The 24,646-nt window shown below is 46.2% G+C and overlaps 1 protein-coding gene across 1 annotated transcript in view; it reads right to left on the reverse strand.

The window, feature by feature from the left end:
* Nucleotides 1-55: 55 nt before the first annotated feature.
* SRP68 (signal recognition particle 68) overlaps nt 56-24,646 on the reverse strand; it is a 38,449-nt gene continuing 13,858 nt past the window's right edge. The window contains exons 9-16 of the mRNA XM_025927610.2: nt 14,731-14,829; nt 12,362-12,426; nt 6,171-6,327; nt 5,178-5,272; nt 3,459-3,588; nt 1,815-1,890; nt 1,343-1,395; nt 56-858 (exon numbers count right to left, since the gene is read on the reverse strand). Of these exons, the coding sequence (XP_025783395.1) occupies nt 631-858; nt 1,343-1,395; nt 1,815-1,890; nt 3,459-3,588; nt 5,178-5,272; nt 6,171-6,327; nt 12,362-12,426; nt 14,731-14,829 (903 nt within the window). The 3' untranslated portion in view covers nt 56-630. The remainder of the gene's footprint in view (nt 859-1,342; nt 1,396-1,814; nt 1,891-3,458; nt 3,589-5,177; nt 5,273-6,170; nt 6,328-12,361; nt 12,427-14,730; nt 14,830-24,646) is intronic.

Below are 24,646 nucleotides of genomic sequence, written 5' to 3' on the forward strand. Positions count from 1 at the left end.
GGGGTACGCCTGACAGGACGGGATGGGTGAGGACACGTAAAAAATGGGCACAGTCTCCAGCATCTTTGCCTTTTAATATAAGATTTGTTTTCATCATTTCTGAGTGTAACACATTTCTTCTAAAAATAGAGCTCTTTGCTTGTTCTGAAACTTAACTTCCACTAGGAGGTGACAGGGAATAAGGCTGACCGTAATTTTGGGGTGACGCTGCCAGTGTTTCCTGGTCACAGACCCCTCACGGACTCTGGATGCTCAAAGCGAGGAGGAGTCCATTTCAAATCCATGGTACTGAAGAAACATGACAGAAAGTTCCGAGCTCCCATCCATGCCTGGCATGGACCCACCCGAACGCGGCTGACACGTGGCCAGATGGCAACGGCCCTTCCTCCAGGAGGTGCGGACAGAGGGATCCCGCACACGTCCACCGGAAGACAGCAGGGTCCCCTTCTAGCACACCGGTTAAGAATGTAAGTGCACGAACACACGAGACATAGGGACGCAGCGCTGAGGATGTTACACTCCGGCCCTGGGCCGATGCAGACCTGGATTTAATATCATGGACCTCGCTGGGGTCTTCTCACAATACAGATGAAGAGTGAGATTCTCCCCCTGCCCCCAAGAAGAGCCTAGTTAGCTCCTGAATCCAAAGATGCCCTTGATGTATCCAGTGAGGCCACTCTTGGTCTTCTGCTCCAACTTGTCCTCGAGGGGTGGGAAAGCCACATGGTTGAGGGCCAGGTCAAAGAACAAAGGCTTGCAAGGGATGGGTTGGAATCCTGGCGGGAAGTGCACGAGGTTGGCTTGCTTGGTCACAAGGGAAGGGTCCAAGCAGAAAGTCTCAAACCGTTCGACCAGAGGCTGGAAGGCAAATCAGAGGGAGGAACCCAGGCGTTAACCACAGGCCACCAGGGGAGCGTCATTCACTACGTGCTGAGCATCCAGTTCAGAGCCTACAGGGGCTCCCTCACTTGATCCCCACAAATCTCCTATGAGGGTGCCGTCATGGTCCCATTTCAAAGCGGAGAGTCACTGAAGCCTAGGGAGGGTGAGCGAGGGGTGGGCCAGGACCGGGGCACAGGCCTACCGGACGTCCCAGGCAGAGCTCCCAGCCAGTGGAGCTGCTCTGCACAGTACACGTTCCTACACCACACTACACGCTCCTTGTCTGGGCCCACCTAGCTGGCGCTAACCTTACCCAAGCAGCTCTGAGGTCTCTGAGTAAAAGAAGGGAGACAAGTATGGTGTTTACTTAGAAGTTAAGGGTCCTCTGCTCTGTAACCGAGCACACATTCCTAGTGAGTTATGAATCCTACTCTTCATTCCTCAAAAGCCCCAGACGTACCTTGTTATCCTTTACTTGGGAGGAAGTCTCCGTTTGGTGGGAGTCACTTGCATCTGAAAGTTGCATAGAGACTCCGTAAGAAGAGACACTTAACACACCACAGTCACATATGACACCTGTCACACGTATGGGCTCTAAATCCCAAGAGCCAACATGTGGGGAAGTTAGCCCTCTCCTTCCTGGGCCAAACTCTGCTAAGCACTGCAGACGAGCACATGATAAACCCAGAAGTAACGTCAGCCCGGTGGAGCTCCCACAGCCGTACGAAAATTACTAGGGAGAAGAGACGGCCTAACAGTTTCTCTAAATTCTTCTACACAGTTTGATGCCTTCATGTGGCAGATGTAACAGCAGAGAAAAAGAAAAATCTTACAGATTAACCGAAACAGTAGTGCACGGGGTGGCAGAGAGGAGGGATGGCAGCGAAGGAAATTCGGGAACACAGTCAGCAAAGCACAGGCAAGTGGCTCACCCAGGATCGCTGCCGCCTGCAGAGAACACTTCTCTGACCTCACTTGTGTGATGAGCTCTTGAACGTCAGGCAGGTCCTGTTAACGAGTCAGAAAACAGGTTCTCACGAGCCAGGGCCAGGTCAGAGACGGGCACCAAACTAACCTGACTGCGCTAAGTGATCCCACTGGTATTTTCGTAGGCTTGAGACTTTATAAATGGTCTGCCCTATTAGAAAACAAAACATTAGCTTGGGGTGCATGCCTGGCTCAGTCTGTGGAACGGGCAACTCAGTCTCAGGGTCGTGAGTTCAAGCCCCACTTAAAAAACGAAACAAAAACTAGCTTGTTTCAAACAGGAAAAGCTATGCCGTGGCTTAAGTAACATTGCCCGGAGAGAGTTGTGATGATAACAATAAATAAGCAGATCAGACGCTAAATGCACGATGGGCCAGGCTGTGCTGAGCAGTTCACATAACTGCTAATTCCATCTTTGCAATAATCCTGACATAACCTGCACTCCCCTTTGCGGAGGAGGAGACTGAAGCATAGGGGGGCCACAGAGCGGGCTGCAGTCTCACGCCCGGCAAAATTCGGAATGATCTGAATCCTCCCGCTTCCATTCCCAGACTTAGGTCAGACGGGCATTTGTAAATGCCTCTTCCTCCTGGGATAACTGTCCACAGAGTCTGCTTCCACATCCCAAGGACATCCCACGGTTACAGTGCCACCGTGCTGGTCACACGCCCCCCCCTCCCCCCCCGCCTCCTTCCTCTCTCTCCACCTTCACCGGAGGACCTGCTCCTTCCTGCTCGCCAGTCTGTGACTGAGACAAAACCACAAGCTCTCTGAAGGCAGAAGCCAGGTGTGCACGTTACCCTGGAACCCAGCACTGTTCTGAGGGAAGGGGCGGGCACCTGGGGAGCAGTGGGTCCCGCCATGGGTAGTCCCGGCTTGCCTTTCCAAGTAGGCTCCACCAGTAAAATGTGTCTGGATTCCTTGGCCCGGCCTATGCTATGATCTCCACTTCATCCCAGCAGTCCACAGCTTAAGAAGCTAGCTGTCATTCAACAAGCAGTAATACGAACCAAACCACCAGGTACTTTCCACAGGCAGGCAAGCTTCGAGGAGGTACACCCAGATTGCCCGGGGACTCGCTAAAATGCAGATTTAAACCAAGCAGGCTTGGAGTGGGGCCTGAGAGTCTGCATTTCTAGTAAGTTCCCAAATGCTGCTGCTGGCACAGGCACACTTTGTGTGGAAAGGCTTCGTCGGTGGTTCTCAACTTGGCTGTGTATCACGATCACTGAGGGGCTTTAAAAAATCCCGGTGCCCACCCTAAATACCACACTGATTAGAACCAGCATCTCTTGGGGTGGGACTCAGCCACCTTTTAACAATCTTCCCAGGTGACTGTAACATGTAGCTGAGTCTGAGAACTGTACTTCAGCTTTACTTTAACCAGGGAATGGCTTTCCTTGTTAGCACGTGAGTCCATGTGAGGCCTGGAACGCCGCCAGGAGTTACAGCCTGTGGCTCCCGGGCCCTCGGGGGCACACTACATCCCACGGTGGACCAGGCAGGACCAACCTGAGGAGGGGCCTCAGCCCCCACGGAGCCTCACAGCACAACTTCTCTGGGCCTGGAAACAAGGACCAACGACTCACCTTTAGGCTGTTCTTGAAGGCTCCGGCGTCAGAATTTACTTCATTTGCGTATTTCAGGACTCTGTCATACAGGACAAGGGCTTCGCTCCACTTCTTCACCAACACATAGGACTGAGCGATGAAAAAACACCTGAGGGGAACGGGAAAGAGCCAGAGTATTCTAGAGCAACAGTTACCTGAGATGAAGGCTTTCCTTCAAGTTAAGGCTAAATTTTACATTTGGAAACAGGTTTGTTTTTTAAATTTTTTAAATCTTTATTTATTTTTGAGACAGAAAAAGAGAGAGAGAGAGAGAGAGACACACAGAGAGAGAGAGAGAGAGAGACACAGAGAGAGAGAGAGAAAACGAGTGGGGGAGAAACAGAGAGAGAGGGAGACACAGAATCTGAAGCAGCTCCAGGCTCCGGGCTGTGAGCACAGAGCCCGACGTGGGGCTCGACTCACAAACCTTGAGATCATGACTTGAACTGAAGTCGGTTGCGTAACCGACTAAGCCATCCAGGCACCCCTGCAAACAGGTTTCTTAACCTCAGGATCACTGCACACAAGATCCCGACTCCTCATCACTGCATGGTGACCCCGACATCCTCCATCCGGGCTCGCCAGGCTAACCTAGCCTCTTCCCTGCCACCGCCGGTGACAGTGCAGGTCCCACTCTGTGAAAGACCCACTGTCTTTCATCTACTGTCTGACTCTGCCGCTCCCAAAGGCATGTGGCAGAAGCGGGGACAGGCACGAAGGAGGAACGCTGCCTGGCTCAAATATGAAATCCACCCACCACGCACACGTCCGGGCCAGCTCGTTCATCCCTGCTCATCTTTTTCAAAACCAAACCCGAGAATCCTTTTCCGAATGGAAACTACTCCACTGGGGTCAACAGGGCCTGGGGCTGCCGGTCCCTAACAGAAGGGTCCACGTGGACCAGGAGGAGGGGTGACAAGTGCGACGACGAGGCACGCTAGAGAGTTAGCGCTAGGGCATGAGAGCCAGAAGGCGGGGGCACAATTTCACAACCGACGCTATTCTGCCATCCTGTCCATGCCCATCTTGCTCCACACTGCCCACCTCCAAATCATAAATAACATGATTCACTTAAAAAACAAAACAAAACAGGGGCGCCTGGGTGGCGCAGTCGGTTGAGCGTCCGACTTTAGCCAGGTCACGATCTCACGGTCCGTGAGTTCGAGCCCCGCGTCAGGCTCTGGGCTGATGGCTCGGAGCCTGGAGCCTGTTTCCGATTCTGTGTCTCCCTCTCTCTCTGCCCCTCCCCCGTTCATGCTCTGTCTCTGTCTGTCCCATAAATAAATAAAAACGTTGGAAAAAAAAAAAAAAACAAAAACAAAACAAAAACAAAACAAAACAGAGGCTTAGCTTTCTCCCAATCCAATTCAGGTTCCGCTCTGGTTCTGTTAACTAAACCCTTCCTACACTTGTCCCTTTTCCACTGGGAGGAAGGAGGGGAGAGGAGGGAGAAGACCTTTAGCAGGGGCTCCCCCATCCCCCTCACCCCATCCAAAGAGCAAACGAGGTACCCTGGAAACTCCCAGCCACCACCTTCAGCAAAGACGTCCCCTGAGCACGCTGGGCTAACTGTTCTGACCGCGGGCCAGGTAGGCCTACAGCCAACAACCCGATCTTCTCGATTCTGGTCCACGCTCCCAAGGCTTCCAGAGACAGCACGCGGCACAGGGGAGCCCCATCCACCTCATGGGACCTTACCTGTAAGCCTTGAACACCAGCGTCCTCAGGCCTATCTCCTTCTGGAAGGCTCTGTCCTCCTCTAAGCCAGGAAGCTGAAGCAATTCCACCAGATTCTGCACAAGAGAGGCAACAAGAGAACTCATGAAGAGCAGGCCTCTGACTGGGTTTTTGACAGGAAACCCTGTAAAAAACACACGTGGGGGGGCGCCTGGGTGGCGCAGTCGGTTAAGCGTCCGACTTCAACCAGGTCACGATCTCGCGGTCCGGGAGTTCGAGCCCCGCGTCAGGCTCTGGGCTGATGGCTGATGGCTCAGAGCCTGGAGCCTGTTTCTGATTCTGTGTCTCCCTCTCTCTCTCTGCCCCTCCCCCGTTCATGCTCTGTCTCTGTCCCAAAAATAAATAAACGTTGAAAAAAAAAATTAAAAAAAAAAAAACAAAAAAAAAAAAACAAAAAAAACCACACGTGGGCAAGGAGAGCCCGGGCCAGGAATGACGGGAAGGCCTGCGAGGGGAAGCTTGGCAGCAGCCACGCCTGGTGTCACCGCCGTCCCCTCTCTGCTACCGAAAGCCCGCTTGTCCTTTACGCCCCTGCTCACATCTCCCCTCCTTCTGAGGCCTCCCGGACCAAGTCAGCTAGAGGAGGCCTCTTGCCTCCTTCATTTCAGAGCAGCCCTCTGTTTGACATCTCCCACAGAGGCCTGGTTTGTGTGCATGTGTCTCTTGATCTTACTCACCGGCCAACTCCCAGGGGGCCAAGCCGGCGTGGCCTCAGGGGGTCCCACGGCCTGTGGGGGAGGATCTCGCACAGATAACACCTAAGGGGTCACTGGCCTCCACACATCAGCACGTGGCGTGTCGAGGCCCAGACTGCTGAGCTGGTAGAACGAGACCCTTTTTCCCGAGACACTAACAGCTGCTGCCTGTCACACCCCCTTCACTGTGCAAAGCCGAGTCGTTCTGTGTCCAACATGCAAAGGACGGGCCCTGGCTTCCCTAGTGTTCGTGGGTCACCTGCAGGATGATGTCATAGAGGCGGATCAGATCCTGGGGCCGCGGGGAGCGCTTGCTGTCGTCTTCCGGCTGCTGCTGCAGCAGTGCCTTCTGAAGACCTTTAGCCATGTTCTCGTTCCGCTTGATGGCCGTTGACAGCTTGATGTAAGTCAGGTAGCTGGAATGTACCACACGTCAGCTCAGGTTATGCTCAGAGAAGCTGGCGTTCTGAGAAGAGCACTGGACCACAAGTTGGGACTGACCTAGGGGAAGGGCGTGGGGCGAGGGCGTGTCACACAGTAGGGCCATTTGGCCTGGGCCTCAAGCTCAAGGGGCCCACGATTCTGGCTGCTATTCAGTGGCAAATCTGCGGCGAGCCAGTATGAGACCTTACGATGAAATCTGATTTTAGCTTGAATTATATCCCTTGTTTCTTTCTTAAAGAGCCACAAAGCTACTAACTTCAGGAGTCACTGTTAGTCCTTGAGATGATCCATGGACGGCAAGCTTGTCCCTGGAGCAAGGATTAATGGCGTGCTGGCCCACACTACGAGGACACTGAGCTTGCACGACAGCTGCTCCTACTCATCCGACGACCTTCTCTTCTCAGAAAATACTAAGGGACAACTTCTCTGGACGGTTATGTGTACTGAACACACGTACACACTGGAGACTATGCCTGCTTATTGTAACTGGACCGCCTGGAAAATCTCTTTTAATACTTGGGGATATAAATGTGGTAACAATCGAAGACGGTTTAAAATGTATTTAGAGGGGGAAAGTATTTGGGCCTCTAGATCTCTGTCTTACTCTGGCAGAAGACTGGAGGCATCCCTGGGAGAGGACACAGCCTGGGGACAGGCACACAGGCATAGCTGAGGTCAGGATTCCACAAAGAACGCTGGGGATTACGAGACTGTCAGGTCCTAGGTGCTGCCCCCTAGCCGTCCCCTACTCGGCTTGTAGGATAAGAGTTGCTGGTACATTCTGGGGATCTGACCCACCCAAGAAAACACCCTCCGAGATTTTGGAGTCAGGGTCCCGGATGAAAAGGCAGAACCAGAACGTCTGTAGCGAAGCCCAAGCTGATGAGCCCCACGCACAAGTGGAGTTCCCACCAGACAAGGTACATTTTTTAACAGATGTTGAACACCGCATAAAGAAAACATCTAATAAGCCAGAAGAGGCCAAAACCAAGGGGGAAAAACAGCAACTTGGAAGAATCAGACTTGGCAGGAAGAAGAGGGAGGGAAAACTTTCTGGTCATAAGCTTAGAAAGAGACACTAAGCTTATGGGACACCTGGGTGGCTCAGTTGGTTAAGCATCCAACTTGATTCCGGCTCAGGTCATGATCTCATGGTTTGTGGGATCAAGCCCCCATTGGGCTCTGTGCTGACAGCACAGAGGCTGCTTGGGATTCTCTCTCTCTCTGCCCCTCTCCCACTTGTACTGTCTCTCTCTAAATAAATAAATAAATAAACATTAAAAAAAGAGAAAGAGGGGCGCCTGGGTGGCGCAGTCGGTTAAGCCTCCGACTTCAGCCAGGTCACGATCTCACGGTCCGTGAGTTCGAGCCCCGCATCAGGCTCTGGGCTGATGGCTCAGAGCCTGGAGCCAGTTTCTGATTCTGTGTCTCCCTCTCTCTCTGCCCCTCCCCCGTTCATGCTCTGTCTTTCTCTGTCCCAAAAAATAAAATAAAAAAACGTTGAAAAAAAAAATTAAAAAAAAAAAATAAAAAAAGAGAAAGAGACACTATTTATAAAAATCAATATTCAAGCAATACACACAAGCTCTTAGAAATTAAAATGGTATGAGAAATGAGGAAGCTTGTAAGGAAGCCAGCTGGGAGGGACCAAAGGAAGAGCGTGGGCCATCATGGGAAGGGGTAGGAAATACCTAAATCCAACACACTCATGTCATTTAGAGATGTAGAGGTAAATACCAAGAGACTTTGTTTAAAGAATGATAAGGGGCAATCCCTATCAAAATAACACGAGCATTCTTCACAGAGCTAGAACAATCAATCCTAAAATTCTAATGGAACCAAAAAAGACCCTCAACAGCCAAATCAATCTTGAAAAAGAAAACCAAAGCTGGAGGCATCACAATCTTAGACTTTAAGACATATTACAAAGCTGTAATCATCAAGACAGTATGGTACTGGCACAAAAACAGACACTCAGAACGATGGAACAGAACAGAAAACTCAGAAATGGACCTGCAAACATATGGCCAAGAAATCTATGAAAAAGCAGGAAAGAATATCCAATGGAATAAAGACAGTCTCTTCAGCAAATGGTGCTGGGAAAACTGGACAGCGACATGCAGAAGAATGAACCTGGACCACTTTCTTACACCACACACAAAAATAAATTCAAAATGGATAAAAGACCTAAACCAAGATAGGAAGCCATCAAAATCCTAGAGGAGAAAGCAGGCAAAAATCTCTTTGACCTCAGCTGCAGCAACTTCTTACTCAACATGCTCCAGAGGCAAGGGAAACAAAAGCAAAAATGAACTATTGAGTTCTCCATCAAAATAAAAAGCTTCTGCACAGCGAAGGAAACAATCAGCAAAACTAAAAGGCAAGCAGCGGAATGGGAGAAGATATCTGCAAACGACATATCAGATAAAGGGTTAGTATCCAAGATCTATAAAGAACTTATCAAACTTAACACCCAAAAACCAAGTAATCCAGTGAAGAAACGGGCAAAAGACATGAATAGACACTTCTCCAAAGACGACATCCAGATGGCCGACACATGAAAAAATGCTCCACATCACACATCATCTGGGAAATACAAATCAAAACCACAATGGAGGGGCGCCTGGGTGGCTCAGTCAGTTAAGTGTCCGACTCCAGCTCAGGTCGTGATCTCGCGGTCCGTGAGTTTGAGCCCCATGTCAGGCTCTGTGCTGACCGCTTAGAGCCTGGACCCTGTTTCGGATTCTGTGTCTCCCTCTCTCTCTGACCCTCCCCCATTCATGCTCTGTCTCTGTCTCAAAAATAAATGTTAAAAAAAAAAAACAAAAAAAAAACCCCACAATGGATACCACCCCACTCATACCTGTCAGAATGGCTAGCATTAACAACTCAGGCAACAACAGATGTTGACAAGGATGTGAAGAAGATCTTTCTTGCACTACTGGCGGGAATGCAAACTGGGGCAGCCACTCTGGAAAACAATATGGAGGTTCTCCAAAAAATTAAAAATAGAACTACCCTATGACCCAGCAACTGCTGTACTATGTATTTATCCACGGGATACAGGTGTGATGATGTTTCAAAAGGGCGCATGCACCCCAATGTTTCTAGCAGTGCTATTGACAATAGCCAAAGTATGGAAAGAGCTCAAATGTACAACGATGGATGACCGGATAAAGAAGACGGGGCATACATGTACAATGGAGTATTACTCGGCAATCAAAAAGAATGAAATCTTGCCATTTGGAACTACGTGGATGGAACTTGAGGGTATTATGTTAAATGAAATTAGAAAAAGAGAAATATCATACGACTTCACTCATATGAGGACTTTAAGATACAAAACAGATGAACATAAGGGAAGGGAAGCAAAAATAATATAAAAACAAGGAGGGGGACAAAACATAAAAGACTCTTAAATATAGAGAACAGGGCTGCTGGAGGGGTTGTGGGAGGGGGGATGGGCTAAATGGGGCATTAAGGAATTCATTCCTGAAATCACTGTTGCACTATATGCTAACTAACTTGGATGTAAATTAAAAAAAAAAAAAAAAAAGGACAAGTGGCTGCTTCTGAGAAATGGGAAAGATCATGAGATGGATTTTCCTAAAGCTTTTCAGAAAAATGAGATTCTCAAAACAAAGTATTATTCAGAGTGGTAAAGGAATTTAGATACATCTTTACAAAGTTTTATGAGAATACAACAGCTAATTGATTCGTGCTGTCAATTTACCCCAAAGATGGCTTCTAGAGCCTAATTTATTTATTTTTTATTTTATTTTATTTTTTTTTTAATTTTTTTTTTCAACGTTTATTTATTTTGGGGACAGAGAGAGACAGAGCATGAACGGGGGAGGGGCAGAGAGAGAGGGAGACACAGAATCAGAAACAGGCTCCAGGCTCTGAGCCATCAGCCCAGAGCCCGACGCGGGGCTCGAACTCACGGACCGCGAGATCGTGACCTAGCTGAAGTCGGACGCTTAACCGACTGCGCCACCCAGGCGCCCCTCTAGAGCCTAATTTAAATCCAGAGTCCTGGTACCAGCTAGTTAAAAAAAAAAAATTCTTTTTTAAATGTTCGGGGCGCCTGGGTGGCGCAGTCGGTTAAGCATCCAACTTCAGCCAGGTCACGATCTCGCGGTCCATGAGTTCGAGCCCCGCGTCAGGCTCTGGGCTGATGGCTCAGAGCCTGGAGCCTGTTTCCGATTCTGTGTCTCCCTCTCTCTCTGCCCCTCCCCCGTTCATGCTCTGTCTCTCTCTGTCCCCAAAATAAAAATAAACGTTGAGAAAATAAATAAATAAATAAATAAATGTTTGCTTATTTTTGAGAGAGAGAGATAGAGTGCAAGTGGGGAAGGGCAGACAGAGAGAGAGAGAGAGAGAGAGAGAGAGAGAGAGAGAGAGAGAGAGAATCCGAAGCAGGCTCCAGGTTTTGAGCTGTGAGCACAGAGCCTGACACGGGCTCAAACCCACGATCCGCAAGATCATGACCTGAGCCGAAGCTGGACACTTAACTTAGTCCCATAGGCACCCCATCCACGGTCCTGGTACCAGCTAGATGTGCAAGTGGGAGAATGGATTCAAAGGCATGGAGGCATCACAATTTGAAGGTTTTCTGAGTCCTGTTGAAGCTCAGGGTCTTTTCAAGGATAGGAAGTTGGATCAACTCCTGACTCCCGACTCTCTGTGGCTGTTAACTACAAACACGCTCCCTAACCTCCTGGGCCTTGGCTTTCTCACAGAACTGCTGCGATACAGGACATCAAAGAGACGTTCTTGTTCGATACCCCTCCGAGTCATCTGGCACTCAATTTGACATTCACATAATATTGAATTCTCTAATGTAGACAGAGGGTGTTTGCACAGTTTTGTTTTCAAAAAAAAAAAGGGAGGGGTTAGGGGAATGGCTGAAAATAGAGCCAAGTTCACTAAAAAAGTTACGAGCAACAACTAAGTAATTAAGATTTCAAGGTCACGTGGGGTAGAGAATCTGAGAAGTGCAGTGTTCCCAGGTCACTTTACTTCTCCCCATGAAGTTCCAAAAAGGTCACTCTTCCTTCCATCCTTCTTCTGTGAAAGAAAATGAGCCATACCTTAAAAAAAAAAATTAACCTGACAAAGTGATTTAAAAACGTATTATGAAAGAGCAAAGGGACAGAAAGAGTCCAGCTACGTCTGAGGAAAAACCTGGCGGGGGACCTGCTCCACCAGACACCAAGGCTTACTACAAAGTCACAGGAAATCACAGTACTGGTGTGAGTACAGAAAATAAATCAGCAGAGCAGAAGAGGGTCCAAAAAAGAGCACGTGAGGAGAAAACGGGATGCACGCCTGACCGAGCTGGCACTGTAGGTTAGCGGGGGAAGGATGGCATAGTCAATAAATTGTAATGGAACAATCTATCATCCTAACGGAAAAAAGGTGAAGCAGATCCTTATGCTGCACTCAAAATAAACTCAATACAGAATTAAACTTAAGTTGAAATTGAACTTAAACGTAAAAGGGATGATGGAAAACATTCAGAACACGGAGGAGAGTAACTTCAGGAGTCTGGCACGAGGAGGAGAGTGGTTACCTGTAGAAGAGAGGGAGGAATAACCAGGCTGGGGCCACAGGGAGCTTTGGAGTTACTAGCTGTATTCTCGTTCTTAACATACGACACTTAAAATTATACGGGTCACAGAATAACATACAAATGCAGTATATATACTCTTTTCCTTTTTCTTTTTTTCCTAAGTAGGCTTCACACTCAGCGCAGAGCCCAATGCGAGGCTTGAACTCAGAATCCTGAGATCAAGACCTGAGCTGAGATCAAGGGTTGGACACTTAATCAACTGAACCACCCAGGCGTCCCGGTATATATACTCTTATGATAAAACGTACATACGTTTGTTAGTGTTATTTACTATATAATGTTAAAATACACATAAACGTTATATATACTCTTTCATTCCAATGATATATTTTACTACATTGTGAAAAAGTAAAAAAAATGACAGCCCTTACCTGTGCAGGTACTGAAGATTAGATACCTTCCCCGACTCCCCCTCAAGGGTGTAATCTCTCTGTTTCTGTGGAAAGCAATAAAGGTAAAGGTAAAACAGCCGACCCTGTCCTTGGCTCTGACCCCTCATTCCACAGTGTGGTCCCCAAAGTGCCGTGGAGCACAGGCACAGCTCTAGTAAATCAGGGATCTTTAAATATCAAAGATCTCCTGGGCATATTCTAGAACAGCAGGGCCACTCGGTTGTCACCAGCACCTGAAAACTGGACTTAAGTAAGAGAATTCAGAGTTATGGCCAGTCAGGCTTCCTGTCCACCGCTCTCAGTGTCCAGACCCAAAGCATGAACAACAGCCAGTCCACAGCCCGTGGCTCCATTTTAGGGTCTGCACCTCGGATGCGCGTTCTGAGATCCAAACTCTGGGCTGTCAGCTCAGCCTTTTGTGGTTGGCTGAACAACGGCTCCTACAGATGTGAACATCCTAACTCCAGGACTTGTGAAGGTGTTACCTCACATGGTAAGAGATGTGAAGAAGTTAAGGATGTCTTAATCGGCCTGGATTGTCCAGGTGGGCCCAGTGTAATTACAGGCTCCTTCTAAGAGGGAGCCAGGAGGGCCGGTGACAGAGACAAGGTATTGGGACTGAAGCAGAGGTCAGAGGAGTGAAGGGGCCAAGCTGCTGGCTTTGAGCATGGAGGAAGGGGCCACAATGCAAGAAATGTAGGTGGTCTCTAGAAGCTGAAAAACGCCTTCTCTGGAATGCTGAGAATGGATTCCTCCCCTAGAACTTCCAAAGGGATGCAGCCCTACGAACCAGTCTTACACTAAAGGCCATCTGAAGGTGGGAGAGAATTAGATGTGTGTTTTTCAAAACCACTCAGCTTGTGGTAATGTTACAGCAGCCACAGGAAATTAAGACACCTTGGTATCACCATATTCACCACACGCTGTGAGGGGTCCCTGCAACTGCTGTGGGTTCAAGGTGAATGATGGAGGGCGGGGCTCTGTATATACCTATTAAGTGGATGAAGAGAAGTATAAAATACAAAGGTGGCTTAATGATAAAGGAAACAGGTCCACAGCCTAACAAGTATTTATTAATGTTTTTTACTCAAAGCACCACGCAGACGCTAAAATATAAAGTTGCTTTTAATATGCTTATAATCTTGAAAAAACGTATTTAACAAAGTAAATATAAAACAATACGTAAGATGTTAAAAGGTAATTCTTGGCAAAGTACCAAACAAAAATTACAGCCACCAGTGCTAGATGTTTAGAACACGGGGAGACCTTCATGGGCCAGGACGGTGCAGGCAGGCTTCCCAGAAATGGTGAGCTCTGAGCTGGACGCTGAACACCAGGGCGGGGTTTGGACAGGTGAAGAGGAAGAGGAGGGACAAGCCAGGTGTGAGCAGGGAAAGGAGAAAAGGGTAGGAATGCACGGAGGCGGGAAAGGCCTACTAACAAGATGGTGAATACAGCAGCTTGAGGCACAGGACCCAGAGGGGAGCAGCAAAGTACAATCTGGAAATGGGAAGGCCCAGAATCCAGCTCACGGAGTTGGAACTGCACTTGCTAGACCAGTGAGCTCTCAAGCAGGGTGCACACAACCCAACGAGTGTGGTGTAAGAAGAAAATGAGAACTTCTACTTATGTTTACCTCATTTCTATTAAATAACAAATTATATATTTACAAATAAGCGTATCAGAGGTACATGCTCAATTTTATTTACTGGGTGCACTATTACAAAAGTTTGGAGACCACTGCTCTAGAACTGGGAGTATCATTGGGTTTTTCAGTGAGACAGTGACATGGGATCAAGAAAGATCCCACTTTTTGCTACCAGCAGGAAAGACCTGGAGAACTGAACCCAGACCAAGATGGTAAAGAACAGTCAGACCTCTGTGGCAGTCTAAGACGTAAGGCTAATCAGAAACGGGGTCAGGGTTTGGGGGGCGGGGGGCGGTGGACAAGTGGAGACAGAAGTCACAAAGAGAGTTAGCAGGGTTGCTGGTGATATGAAGAGATAAAAATGGTTCCAAGGTTTTCAGCCCAGATGCCCGAAAGAATCACAGTGATATTAAAAAAGGGAGCACTGGAGAATTAATTACCTGGAGCTATGAACTTGAGACCAAAGGCTTAATATGAACCCATTAAGAGGAAGAGGATGGAGAGAAAAATCTCTCAATCTGATGGAGTTCACAGGCATCTGTTTGTCAGCAGACCACCATAGCTAAAAATACCATGGCTAAGAGTCCCTGCACTCAGACCACTGGACCCCCTGCCCCACTCCCACACTGAGAATGAGACACACAGACTGAGAAGGACCTCAGCCCCGAGCAAGAGCCTGGGGCCCAGATGATAGTCCTACCTGATCTGGCTTGAGCTCTTCTCGAACGGCCTGGAGAGCGTCCCGACACTCACTGAGCATGGATTCAAACAGACGCTCCTTGGTTTCTTCACTTTCAGCCTACACGAAGACGGAATGAAGTAAAAGATTTTCTTCTGAGTAAGCCACAGTACTCTAATGGGAGGAGGGCATAACAGTGCCTTGATTCCCATTACACATTGAACACACACATCCAAAACACCCTAAATCACAGACCATTTCAATTGTCACTCTTCTCCATCATATAAGATTTTTCTTACAGCCTTTCTCATTATTCGTATGGAAATGGAATTTTATATATATTCACATATAAATATAAAGCGAACATACTGAGAAAGAATCTGCATAACTGATCTGAAACTGTCAAACTGTCAAACTGTCAAACGATAGATGCTTTTTTCCTATCATAAAACTTTCTACCACTTTCCTCCCACACTCCTACCTCTCTACTCAGGACCTGCGTCTGACATCCTTGAAGCACAGCACACCCCACACTGAAACACAGCACGCCAGAACAGATGGTCTGAAACTCTACTGTGCGCCAGCAGAACTGCCCTTACAAATGTAACCCCAAGACTCGCTGATTCTGGATTTCTATTAGGTCCAAGCAAGTGAGTAATAGTGCCAACCAATACCCAATGAAAAATAGATTTCTCTTAAGTATCATACAAAGCTCCCTTCACCACAGAAATCTTGCACCCTGATATTCCCTGTGGCTATGCTGAGGCTGACAAGCACTCCACGACAGTCTCTGTACAAGTTCAAGGGTGTGGTTACCCCTCTGCCAGCCAGCAGGGATAAGGGAAAAGTGATTCATGAACTGAGTACCTGCCAAACCACATTACCATTGTAAAGAATCTGATTGAGCAGGTAGGAATGGATGAGAGGCAGAAAGGAGATGGACTTGTGTTACAGGCAGACCCACTGTGACTTTAAAACATCAACACTCCATTATTATATCTGACTTTCCACAGATACATCCAATCTAATCTCTTGACATTCAACTGACCTTTAAGCCCAAAAGAAAAAACCCAGTACTGCCCACTCCTTGAAGAGGCTGGTAGGGGCTTAGAGAAAAACCTTTTCTTCTCTTGAGAACTCTTATGTTTTTCCTGGTTTCCCGTGGGAAAAAAAAAAAAAAAAACAAAAAATGTCCTTATGAATTACCCAATATAAATCAAACATACTTTTCTACTTATATTGACTTTCCTGTTGATCACTAACTTAGGAAAAAATCAAGGGCACATTCTATAAACCTAGAAAGGCAAGCATGGCCACCACTAATTTGCTGAAACCTGAAGAGCACTGTCCAAGAGAACTTTCTGTGAGGGGGCACCTAGCTGGCTCAGTCAGTAGAGCACATGACTCTCAATCTCGGGGCTGTGAGTTCGAGCCCCATGTTGGGTGTAGAGATTATTTATTTATTTTTAAGTTTTTATTTATTATTTGTTTTCATCTTTATTTTTGAGAGAGAGACACACACAGAATCCAAAGCAGGCTCCAGGCTCTGAGCTGTCAGCACAGAGCCCGACGCGGGGCTTGAACCAAACTGTGAGATCGTGACCTGAGCCGAAGTCAGACACTTAACCAACTGAGCCACCCAGGCACCCCAATAAAACACTCTTAAGCAGCACCTCAAGTTAGCAAGATCCTCTGCAATAACTGAATCAAACCTGCTGGCCAAAGGTTTTGAAGTGTGAACCCTGTGGGCTGGGGCGGCCACGTAACAGTTAACAACCGGAGTAAGACCTGTAGACACACTTGCCACCGACCACGACCATGCACGAACCTCCAGCCACACTGTTAGCAGGCAGGGTGAGCCTGTGCGTCCAGCACCGTGTCGGGGGAGGGTTTCACCTTTTCGGGCAAAAGGTATATGAAGTTAAGAGAAGAGCAAGCCTTGTTTCGCCAGCTACCTAGGAGCAGTCTGCCCTCCTGTAGAGAGAGCGTGGCTCAAGTAACTAAAACGATGCAAAATGCTCGGCCTCTTTACTGCCGTGGGTCACCCCGTTCCCTCTGAGTAAGGACACCTCGGCACCAAGGTGCTGAACACAAGCAAACCTTCCCACTGCTCCCACGAAAGCCTCCGTTCCAGCAGGAGTTTTACAGGAGCCTTAAACCACACTGCAGGAAAAAGCCCACGGCAAGGGAGGGCCCGCGGTCACACAGCACAGTGACTCAGAGATCGCTAATCTCTGCTGCAGAGCTTCTCAGGGTTCGCCCGGGACTGGGCAAGAGGTCTCCAAACAGAAAGGCCGAAACGTACTTTTGCTACTTTCACCCGTATTTATAAGCCTATCTGGGAGGCTAATAGCCCTGAAAAGACAATGGGACAAGATCCACCCTCCGTGGAGAGGCAGGATTCCTCAGGATCTACGTGCAGACCCCTCACGTCTGCCACGGAACCAACAAGAACGTGCTCCTGTACTTAAGTGGCAACCTCCCTGCCTAAGAATCTGTGGTAGGCCTGCACCTTTTCCAGGTGTGCCTATGAGACAGAGAAACCTTAAGCCCAGAAGTAACGTGTTACTCGGACCTAATACACTAAAAAATTCGAATCAGTTTTTATAGAACTTGGGACACCCCAGGGTGTGTTTTTCCGACAGCCTCAAGACATGTCTCAGGGCCATGTACACGTGCAGAGGAAAAACAGCTGCTGTGTATCCTGGGGTAGAGACCAGACCCCCTGCTATTCAAAAGGGCTTCCAGACTGTTTTCACTGGTCGACAAAGACTGCTGGAAGGTGGCGGTGTGACTAAGAGACTGACAAGACAAGTCTGACCACATTCTGCACTGCACCTGCAGGAGAACCAAGGGGATGGGACCAAGCCTTCCCCAGGCCACTAGGGGCCAGGAAACAACACATGGAAATCTGCTAAAGGAGGAGAACACAAACTTCCCTTAAGGGACAGATTTAAAAAAAAAAAAAAAAAAGAGAGAGAGAGAGAGAGAAGGGGACAAATGGTCTCCCTTCCACTCACACTTTAAAATATTAACCATGACCCGAGGATAAGACTCATCAAACCTGCCATCCTCCCCAAAAGAGCTGCCTGACAACATTTTCACAATGCAACCACCAGTGACAATTCAGGTATGATTAAGTATTAACAAAACAAAACAGAAACAAATTATAAAGTAAGGCAATTATTTAGCACACGAAGACGTAAAGTCTGGTTCAGGAGACCAAGAATGTTGCAACTGGATTTTGGCAGTGGATTTATTCTCTGCTCCAGTCTTTTTGGTCTAACACTCTATCTCCCTGAATTATTTCTTCCTTCCAGGCTTTTCAGTAAGCCGCTGTTCTAATATTTAAATGGCATAAAAGCTCTACAAGCAAACATCACTGGGCCTACCCAATTCTTGCATTCCAGTTCCTAGAGAGGGGCAACAGCAGTACTAGTTAAGAAATGCTCAAGACGTGCCTGGCCGGCTCAGTGGGTGGAGCACACAACCCTTGATCTCAGGGTTGTGGGTTCAAGCCCCACGATGGGTGTGGAGATTACTTAAAATCTTCAAGGGAAAAAACAAAAGAAAAGCACTGAAGCATTGAAACCAGGAGTCTGCATCTCCAAGGCACAGCTCTTGGTTCCCAGGGCAAAGAACAACTCCACATAATGAGAATGGGCAAGGTGGACAGGGCCTGTGTGATATCCAGCCAAATAATCTGGCAGGGGCACAAAGGGGGAAGTGGTTCTTCTTGGGATCAACCTCAAATGGCCAAAGGGTATTTTCCATAGTTAATAACCCATGTTTGATTCAATTCAATAGACATGTAATCAGCTACAGTGCACGGCCTGACATCTAAGGATTTAAGTAAACTTTATTTCATACTGTACTTGAATTATTTTATTTACCCGCTAGATTTGGTATATGTGTGACATACGACATTAGGCACTGAACTGTTTCTAACGTTAAAACCTTACCAGGATTCTCTGGGATTGACACACTTTTGTTCGATCAAGATCTTTTACATCTACCACATTATCTGAAGATCTCTGATATTCAGAAGTGACCCTAATGCACTACTGTAAGGTCCTTAATACCCAGAGATCACTGTATTCACTGCAATCAGAACATCAACTAGGCACTTGACAGGGGCTAACAAACACTACACATCCTACAAACACTAAAATGATAAAGGAATATTATAAAGTTAATGTCAATAAATTCAACACTGTACATAAAATTAATATACCCTTTTTAAAAATAAGATTCATCCAAAGGACACAAGATGAAACAAAATCTGAGTGCTTTATCTAATAAAAGAATTATATTTGTTGGGGTGCCTGGGTGGCTCAGTCGGTTGAGTGACCGACTTTGGCTCAGGTCATGATCTCACAGGTCGTGAGTTTGAGCCCCGCATCGGGCTCTGACAGCTCAGACCCTGGAGCCTGCTTCAGATTCTGCATCTCCCTCTCTCTCTGCCCCTCTCCCACTCATGCTCTGTCTCTACCTCAGAAATAAATTAACATTAAAAAAAAAAAAAGAATTATATTTGTTTAAAACAAGCAAAAACAGGGGTGCCTGGGTAGCTCAGTTGGTTAAGTGTCTGACTTCGGCTCAGGTCATGATCTCGTGGTTTGTGAATTCGAGCCCCGCATCCGGCTGTGGTAACAGCCTGGAGCCTGCTTTGGATTCTGTGTCTCCCTCTCTCTCTCTCTGCCCCTCCCCTGCTTGTGCTCTTTCTCTCAAAAACAAATATTAAAAAAATTATTTTTATGGCACAAAAACACTCAGATCAATGGAACAATACAGAGAACCCAGAAATGGACCCACAAACGTATGGCCAACTGATCTTTGACAAAGCAGGAAAGAATATCCAATGGAATAAAGACAGTCTCTTCAGCAAGTGGTGCTGGGAAAACTGAACAACATGCAGAAAAATGAACCTGGACCACTTTCTTACACAATACACAAAAATAAACTCAAAGTGGATGAAAGACCTAAACGTTAAGACAGAAAGTCATCAAAATCCTAGAGGAGAAAGCGGGCAAAAGCCTCTTTGACCTCAGCCACAGCAACTTCTTATTCAATATGTCTCTGGAGGCCAGGGAAACCAAAGCAAAAATGAACTACTGGGACCTCATCAAAATAAAAAGCTTCTGCAGAGCGAAGGAAACAATAAGCAAAACTAAAAGGCAACTGACAGAATGGGAGAAGACATTTGCAAACGACCTATCAGATAGAGTATTTTAAGATTTATAAAGAACTTATCAAACTCAACACCCCAAAACCAAATAATCCAGTGAAGAAATGGGCAGAAGACATAAATAGACACTTCTCCAAAAAAGACATCTATATGGCCAACCAATACATGAAAAAATGCTCAACATCACTCATCATCCAGGAAACGCAAATCAAAACCACAATGAGATACCACCTCACCTGTCAGAATGGCTAACATCAACAACTCAGGCCAACAACAGAGGATACGGAGAAAGAGGATTTCTTGTACTGTTGGTGGGAATGCAAGCTGGTGCGGCCATTCTGAAATGGAGGGTTCCCCAAAAAACTAAAAATAGAACTACCTTACGACCCAGCAACTGCACTACTGGGTATCTATCCAAAGGATACAGGTATGCTGTTTCGAAGGGACACATGCACCCCAATGTTTATAGCAGCACTATCAACAATAGCCAAAGTATGGAAAGAGCCCAAATGTCCATCAATGGATGAATGGATAAAGAAGATATGGTGTCGGGGCGCCTGGGTGGCTCAGTCGGTTGAGTGTCTGACTCGGCTCAGGTCATGATCTCGTCAGTTCGAGCCCCGCGTCGGGCTCTGGGCTAACAGCTCAGAGCCTGGAGCCTGCTTCAGATTCTGTACCTCCCTCCCTCTCTGCCCCAACCCACTCGCATTCTGTCTCTGTCTCTCTCAAATATAAATAAACATTGGAAAAAAAAAAAAAGGATGTGTATGTACACAGACACACACAGACACACACAATGGAATATTACTTGGCAAACAGAAAGAATGAAATCTTGCCATTTGCAACTATGTGGATGAAACTAGAGGATATTATGCTAAGAGAAATTAGAGAAAAACAAACATATGACTTCACTCATATGAGGACTTTAAGATACAAAAGAGACGAACATAAGGGAAGGGAAACAAAAATAATATAAAAACAGGGAAAGGGACAAAACATAAGAGACTCTTAAACATAGAGAACAGAGGGTTGCTGGAGGGGTTGTGGGAGGGACGATGGGCTAAATGGGGCATTAAGGAATTTATCCCTGAAATCATTGTTGCACCATGTGCTAACTTGGATGTATGTTATGAAAAAACAAATTACAGAAAAAAAATTTTTTTTAAACAAGCAAAAACAAATTTTAAAAACCTTCCCACAAGTATCAACTCATTATGTTGTATACCTGAAAGTATGTTTTATGTCAATTACATCCCATCCCAAAAAAGAAAAAACAAAAACTTCTACAAAGAAAACTCCAGGCCCAATATTTTCACTAGTGAATTATAACAAGTATTTGAGAAAGAAAAATACTGATATTACATAAACTCAGAAACAAGGAAGGAAAATCTCCAAACTTGTTTTATGAAGTTGTGTGTAACCCTGATACCAAATTCTGAAAAAAGACATTATACGCCACTATTCCTCATTAAAATAGATGCAAAATTCTTAAATACTATCAACTGAAATCCAGCAGTATGTAAAAAGTACAGTAATGTATCACAGCCAAGTGGGGTTACCTCAGATATACAAGATTGGTTTAACACTGAAAATTAACCAATGAAATTCACTATCTTAACATTCTTTTTTTTTGTACAGTTTACCCATTAACTTCTTTTTTTAATGATAATTTAACTCTATTTTTTATTTTTGAAAATTTACATCCAAATTAGTAGTATATAGTGAAGCAATGATTTCAGGAGTAGATTCCTTAATGCCCCTTACCCATTTAGCCCCTCCCCCTCCCACAACCCCTACCATCTTAAGAATCTTATCTTCAGCCTTTACTCTCCCAAATTGAAATTTTGGTGTTTTTGGTGTTTTTTTTTGATGTTTAAAAAAAACATCCTCATATGGCTCCTTCTCTCCCTTTGATTTCTTACACCCTCCAACACTCCACCATATCCCATGGAATAGCAATTAAAAACCCATACGATCTTCCTGGCGTACCGGCACATTACAATTTTCACTGGCAGTGGGTCAAGCCTTATGTTAGGTTTTCTAATGACCCAACCTGACTGAGGTGCAGCTACATTTAGCAGTGAAAGCTTGCAGGAGCTGGGGCAAGAAACCTTGGCTACTTATCCTGACTTACTCTCAAAATAAAATCCTAGACCAGCTCTCTGTGGAACTGCATAAAACGTGTCCAGTGGGAAGGGCTCTTTCCCTTGTGTTAAGAAGCACCTGCATGTTCTTAAACTGAGTAACTTTAGGGGCACCCGGGTGGCTCAGTCAGTTGAGCGTCCGACTTTGGCTCATGTCATGATCTCGTGGTTTGTGGGTTTGAGCCTCACATAGGGCTGTCTGTTGTCAGCACAGAGACTGCTTCAGATCCTCTGTCTCCATCTCTCTCTGCCCTTCGCCTGTTCTCTCTCTCAAAAATAAACGTTTAAAAATAAATAAATAAACAAACAAATACATAAATAAATTGAGTAACTTCAGCAATGTAAGTAAGACACAAAGGATAATGGATAAATGAATGCTGGAGATCTTTAGAAAATGATAAAACACAACAATGCACCACCTTCACTATTGAGCCTTTATATTATCGCAAAGAGCTACTTACTGAAGGGCAGTCTTCTTCTTAAGGACTTCAAATACCAGTTAACAAAACATAGCTTATGAAGAAAAAACCCAAACTATCAAATACACTGACCTTTTGCTATCCTTCCACTTCACTTTTTTGGGCACGCACTTACTAACAGAATTTTAAAACAAACATCACCTCCAGTACATCAAGATTGAAAATTCTTTGCTGTTTTTTAATGTTTATTTATTTTTTAAGAGAGAGAACAGGGGATGGGGAGAGATAAAAGGGGACAGAGGATCCAAAGCAGGCTCTGCGCTGACAGCGGAGGGCCCGATGCAGGGCTCGAATTCACGAACTGTGAAATCATGACCTGAGCCAAAGACAGATGCTTAACCGACTGAGCCACCCAGGTGCCGCAATTCTTTGTTGTTGTTTTAAAAAAATAATTTTTTTTTCATTTTTTTTTTAACGTTTATTTATTTTTGAGACAGAGAGACACAGCATGAACGGGGGAGGGGCAGAGAGAGAGGGAGACACAGAATCGGAAGCAGGTTCCAGGCTCTGAGCCATCAGCCCAGAGCCCGACGTGGGGCTCGAACTCGCGGACCGCGAGATCGTGACCTGAGCTGAAGTCGGACGCTTAACCGACTGAGCCACCCAGGCGCCCCGTTTTAAAAAAATTTTTAATGTTTACTTATTTTTGAGAGAGACAGACAGACAGAGTGCAAGTGGGGGAGGGGAAGAGAGAGAGGGAGACACAGAATCTGAAGCAGGCTCCAGGCTCTGAGCCATCAGCACAGAGTGAGTTCGATGCAGGGCTCAAACTCAGGAACTGCGAGATCATGACCTGAGGCAAAGTTGCCACCCGGATGCCCCAAGATTGAAAATTCTTAACTTAGATAACTTTATTCAATCAAAAAAAGAGATTTTTTTGATCTACATGGTAAGTCTACATGGTATTTTTCACTTTACACAATTTATCCTACAACAGTAATCCAAAATACAGAAAAGTCCATCTAGTTTTCACTGCACCATCGTTTACAGTGCTTAAAAACTGTACAGAATGCGAATGCCCAGTAGATGTGCTTTGATTAAACAGCATTTTAAAAAGCGTACTTGCCATTATCTGTGTATATTAAGACGGATATTAAGTAGAATACACTTAACTACACAAACGCAAACACTGGCAATGAGGTGAGAACACAGGACTAGCAGACGTACTGAGATGACGGACTCTGAATACAGCTGACCCTTGAACAATGTGGCAGTCAAGGGCGCAGGCCCGTGAAGTCAAAAATCCCAGTAGAAGTTCTGACTACACGAAAACCTAACTACTAAGAGTCTCCTGTTGATAGGAGCCTCACCAATAACATAAACAGTCTATGAACACCTATTTTCTGTGTCAGATGTATTAATACTACATTTTCCCCCTTTGTGCTTGCCAAAACAAAGCCTTTTAATTTTCCTTCGTCTTTTCACAAATATCTAACAAGCAATTATAATTTGTAGAGCTATTGAAAGCATGGTCCCTGGACCAGAAGAATTAGCACCACTTGGAGCTTATTAGAAAAACAAATTCTTGGGCCCCAACTCAGACTTACTAAATCAAAATCTCTGAGGGGTGGGGCCTTGAGTATGTTTTGGTTTTTTTTAATCACTGTATTATTTTTTTCATCATGGTAAGTGTACTTTTTAATATTTATTTACTTAATCTCTACACCCAACATGGCACGTGAACTCACAACCCTGAGGTCAAGAGTCACAGGCTCCTCTGCCTGAGTCAGCCAGGCGCCCAGGTAAGTGTACTCGTTGATCCCTGTCCTCCTTTTCACCCATCCCACCCCTCACCACCTCCCCTCTGGTATATACTGCATTCTACATAGTATAGTCTCTGTTACATCCTATATTCTTATAATAAAATAAGTCAGGGGAGAGAAAACATTAAGAAAATCGTACAGAAAATATGTTCAAAGCATTAGATTTATAAAAAAAAATCCACATTGGGGCGCCTGAGTGGCTCAGTCAGTTGGGCGTCCAACTTCGGCTCAGGTCATGATCTCGCGGTTTGTGAGTTCGAGCCCCGTGTCAGGCTCTGTGCTGACAGCTCAGCCTGGAGCCTGCTTCGGATTCTGTGTCTCCCTCTCTCTGCCCCTCCCCTGCTCACGCTCTGTCTCTCTCAT

Source organism: Puma concolor, chromosome E1 (assembly GCF_028749965.1).
Source record: "Puma concolor isolate L17-30 chromosome E1, mPumCon1.1.hap2, whole genome shotgun sequence".
NCBI classification, from domain to species: Eukaryota; Metazoa; Chordata; class Mammalia; order Carnivora; family Felidae; genus Puma; species Puma concolor.